Below are 3,171 nucleotides of genomic sequence, written 5' to 3'. Positions count from 1 at the left end.
AGTTTAAGAACTTTATTTAGCAGGAAATAGCCTTTTTATTTAGAAATTATGACATTTATGGTAGTTTGTAACAGATCAGACTATTAATAATAATTTAAAAGAAAAAAGTGGGGGCAGGGAAGAGCTTAAAAGGATGGTATGTTTTGTTTTGGTAAAGTAACAAATCAATTCTAAATCAAATAACATTGGTTTGCTTATATGTATATTTACTACAGATGACATATCATTTATCTCTCTATTTTAGTTAGAAGATGATTAAAGCTAAGTTTTGTTATTCCATTTAAGACTTATTAACAAAATCTATTGGAACTTTTCTTGAGGGAAAACCAGTGTTCCGAAATGTATTTTAAATGTTTTGGTGAGGATATTTTGCTATTATCATAGGTAGATTGAGTTATGTGCCATGTAACTAGATGACAGCCAGAGGGCTGGATGGAAAGTCAAACTTAAGTTTAAAAGACAGAAGCTAAGTGAGGCAAGTGTTGACAAGCTAAGCTAAGCTTGTCAACATGTCACATTCACTTGGAAATTTAAGTATAATCACCCGTGTTAATGAAATTCTCAGGAACACTATAAACTTTAGTTTGGTGCTTGCTAACAGTAGCCTTCAAACTTGTTTCTCTACTTCCTTTTTTTCCTTCTTCTAGTTTTTAATTTTATCATTTTTTACCTCGTTTTAAAAAATCTTTGTTTAATGTTGCAAAAGAATTATAAGTTCTTTCCATGAATAATCTAAGAGTAGATAAATTTAAAAAGGGGAAGATCTATTTTCTCCCAACTTCCCTATGTTAAAAATTGTTAACATTTTGCTGAGTACCCTTCTGGAAGTATTTCTTAATTGTAGAATCGTCTGAAGAGGGTGAAGACCAAGAAGATGAAGATGATGGTGAAGATGAAGATGATGGTGAAGATGAAGATGATGGTGAAGATGAAGATGATGATGATGAAGAAGAAGATGATGATGGTGACGACGACGATGACGACGACGATGATGACGATGATGACGAAGAAGATGGAGAAGAAGATAATCAGAAACGCTATTATCTTAGACAAAGAAAGGCTGCTGTTTACTATCAGGCTCCATTGGAAAGTAAGTGCTGTACATATTTTTTCCAGAAGAAAATATATTAGCTTTCTCTTTATTGTCCTTCCTGTTATTTTGTTTTTTGGTATTTTTCATGTTTTCATTTTGCTGAATATTCATGACTGTTGTCTTAACCTATCCTAAAGTTGCAAGAAATAATTTCTCCAAAGAAAGTTAAATGTTAGCCTTGAGCAAAATAAATAATTGGGCTATTTTGAAATTTTCTGTCTTTATTTTAGATAGATTGTACAGTTTTCTATTTTGTCAGTTTGTATAGATAAGACTGCTTTTGATTTATGTTAACATTATATTTTAATACTCGTGAGCATTTACATGCAGGGTTGATAATTATCTGTTATGTATCTGTACAATCACAATGGTTGTTTATGGCCAGTGTGTGTTTTGGTTGGTTGGTGTCTGTGTTATGTATATTTTCAACAGCAACCCTTCAGACATAAATGATTTAAAACAAGAACAGCAAAATATTCTATAGTAGATATTTACTAGTACTTTCATGGAAGGCAACGCCTTTGTAAGTATTTAGATGAAGAGCAAAATTATCTTCATACATATTTATATGTCTTATATATATTTCTATTTTTAGAACCTCGTCATCAGAGAAAGCGCAACATATTTTATAGTGGCCCAGCTTCTCCCACAAGACCAAGATACAGATTATCTTCTGTAGGACCAAGAAGTCCCTACTATAAACGAATGAACAGGTTTGGTTCTGAAATAGTGATTGATTTGTGACAGCATAATTGTAGGGCAGGATTCTAGAATCTTAGGATCAGTATATTAGGATAGAATTCTACAGTTGTATATTTGGGAGAGCTTAGCTGTATGCCTCTAGTACTCTAATCCCCAGTACCACTGACTAGTTTTTGCTTTTGCTTCCACTAATAGGAACTGTTAGTAACTACTTTGGTAAGGTAGTTTATTCCATTGTTTCACACTTTAATAATAGAGCTACCATTGATCCAATGTTTACTGTATTCCTGGCTCTGTGCTAAGCATTTCACATAATTTCATTTAATCTTCACATTAAGTTAAAGTTTAGTCTTCTCATACTGTCACGGATGCATTTTCCTACCTTGTCACGTGTCCTAAGTTATAAGCTTTTAGAGCTCTCATGGTACTGGTTATCCTTTTCTTTATCTATTTTATAATTTGTTTTTCTTACATTATAGGAAACAATAATTTTCTTTGACTATTCAAATTATTTTGAACAGTTCTTAGAAGTCTCCTCATAACAGCATGCCAGCATCATGTTTTCATCATGGAAGGCAGCACCTTTGTTAAGTGCTAAAGATTCATCTCTTTTCAGAAAAATAAGAAAAATACTGTGTCCCTGAGTCTTTTAATTTCATTTCAGAATCACAAGTATACATTCTAGATTTCTTGTTCCATCATCCCTTGTCACGTGACCAGGGCCCAGAAGGATAGAGAATCAGGAAGACAAACTCAAAATGTCAGGGCTTCCCAACATTAATTGCACTTGAATGGAGGCTACATTATCAATATTGTTGTAGGTCCCTTAGAATACTGTTAAAGACCTCTATTTTGATAGTGAAATGTTATGATTTTCAGAAAAGGACAGGAAAAAGTATAATGTGACTGTCTCAACAGTTACCACCTACCAATGTATCTGTCAGAGGATAAGATTTTTTTTTTTCTTTTTGCCCCTTTGGTGTTCTTGAGTTTCCATGTTTGGTTCATAGTGTCTGGTATATGCCACCACACCCAGCTGATTTTTAAATTTTTTGTAGAGACAAGATCTTGCTGTGTTGCCCAGGCTGGTCTTGAACTCCTGGCCTCAAGCAATCCTCCCTTCTGGCCTCCCAAAGTGGTAGGATTACAGGCATGAGCCACTTCTCCTGGCCCTGAGAAGTTTAAATTGAAGTATGAACTAAGGTATTTAAGCTATCCCCTGAGTCATGTTATTTCACTCACTGACCTTCTTGGTATTGGTTTTGATAACCTGTTTAAACTTTTTTTTTGAGACAATCTCACTCTGTTGCCCTGGCTAGAGTGAGTGCCATGGCGTTAGTCTAGCTCACAGCAACCTCAAACTCCTGGGCTCAAGC

At 34.3% G+C, this 3,171-nt stretch overlaps 1 protein-coding gene across 1 annotated transcript in view; it reads left to right on the top strand.

Annotated features, from left to right (window-relative positions):
• ATAD2 (ATPase family, AAA domain containing 2) overlaps nt 1-3,171 on the top strand; it is a 75,459-nt gene that overhangs the window by 22,872 nt on the left and 49,416 nt on the right. Inside the window, exons 7-9 of the mRNA XM_012660796.1 lie at nt 845-922; nt 956-1,090; nt 1,689-1,806. Of these exons, the coding sequence (XP_012516250.1) occupies nt 845-922; nt 956-1,090; nt 1,689-1,806 (331 nt within the window). The remainder of the gene's footprint in view (nt 1-844; nt 923-955; nt 1,091-1,688; nt 1,807-3,171) is intronic.

Source organism: Propithecus coquereli, unplaced genomic scaffold (assembly GCF_000956105.1).
Source record: "Propithecus coquereli isolate 6110/MARCELLA unplaced genomic scaffold, Pcoq_1.0 Scaffold68, whole genome shotgun sequence".
NCBI classification, from domain to species: domain Eukaryota; kingdom Metazoa; phylum Chordata; class Mammalia; order Primates; family Indriidae; genus Propithecus; species Propithecus coquereli.
Note: the sequence above shows the minus strand (reverse complement) of the source record. Positions and strands in the feature narration are given on the sequence as shown.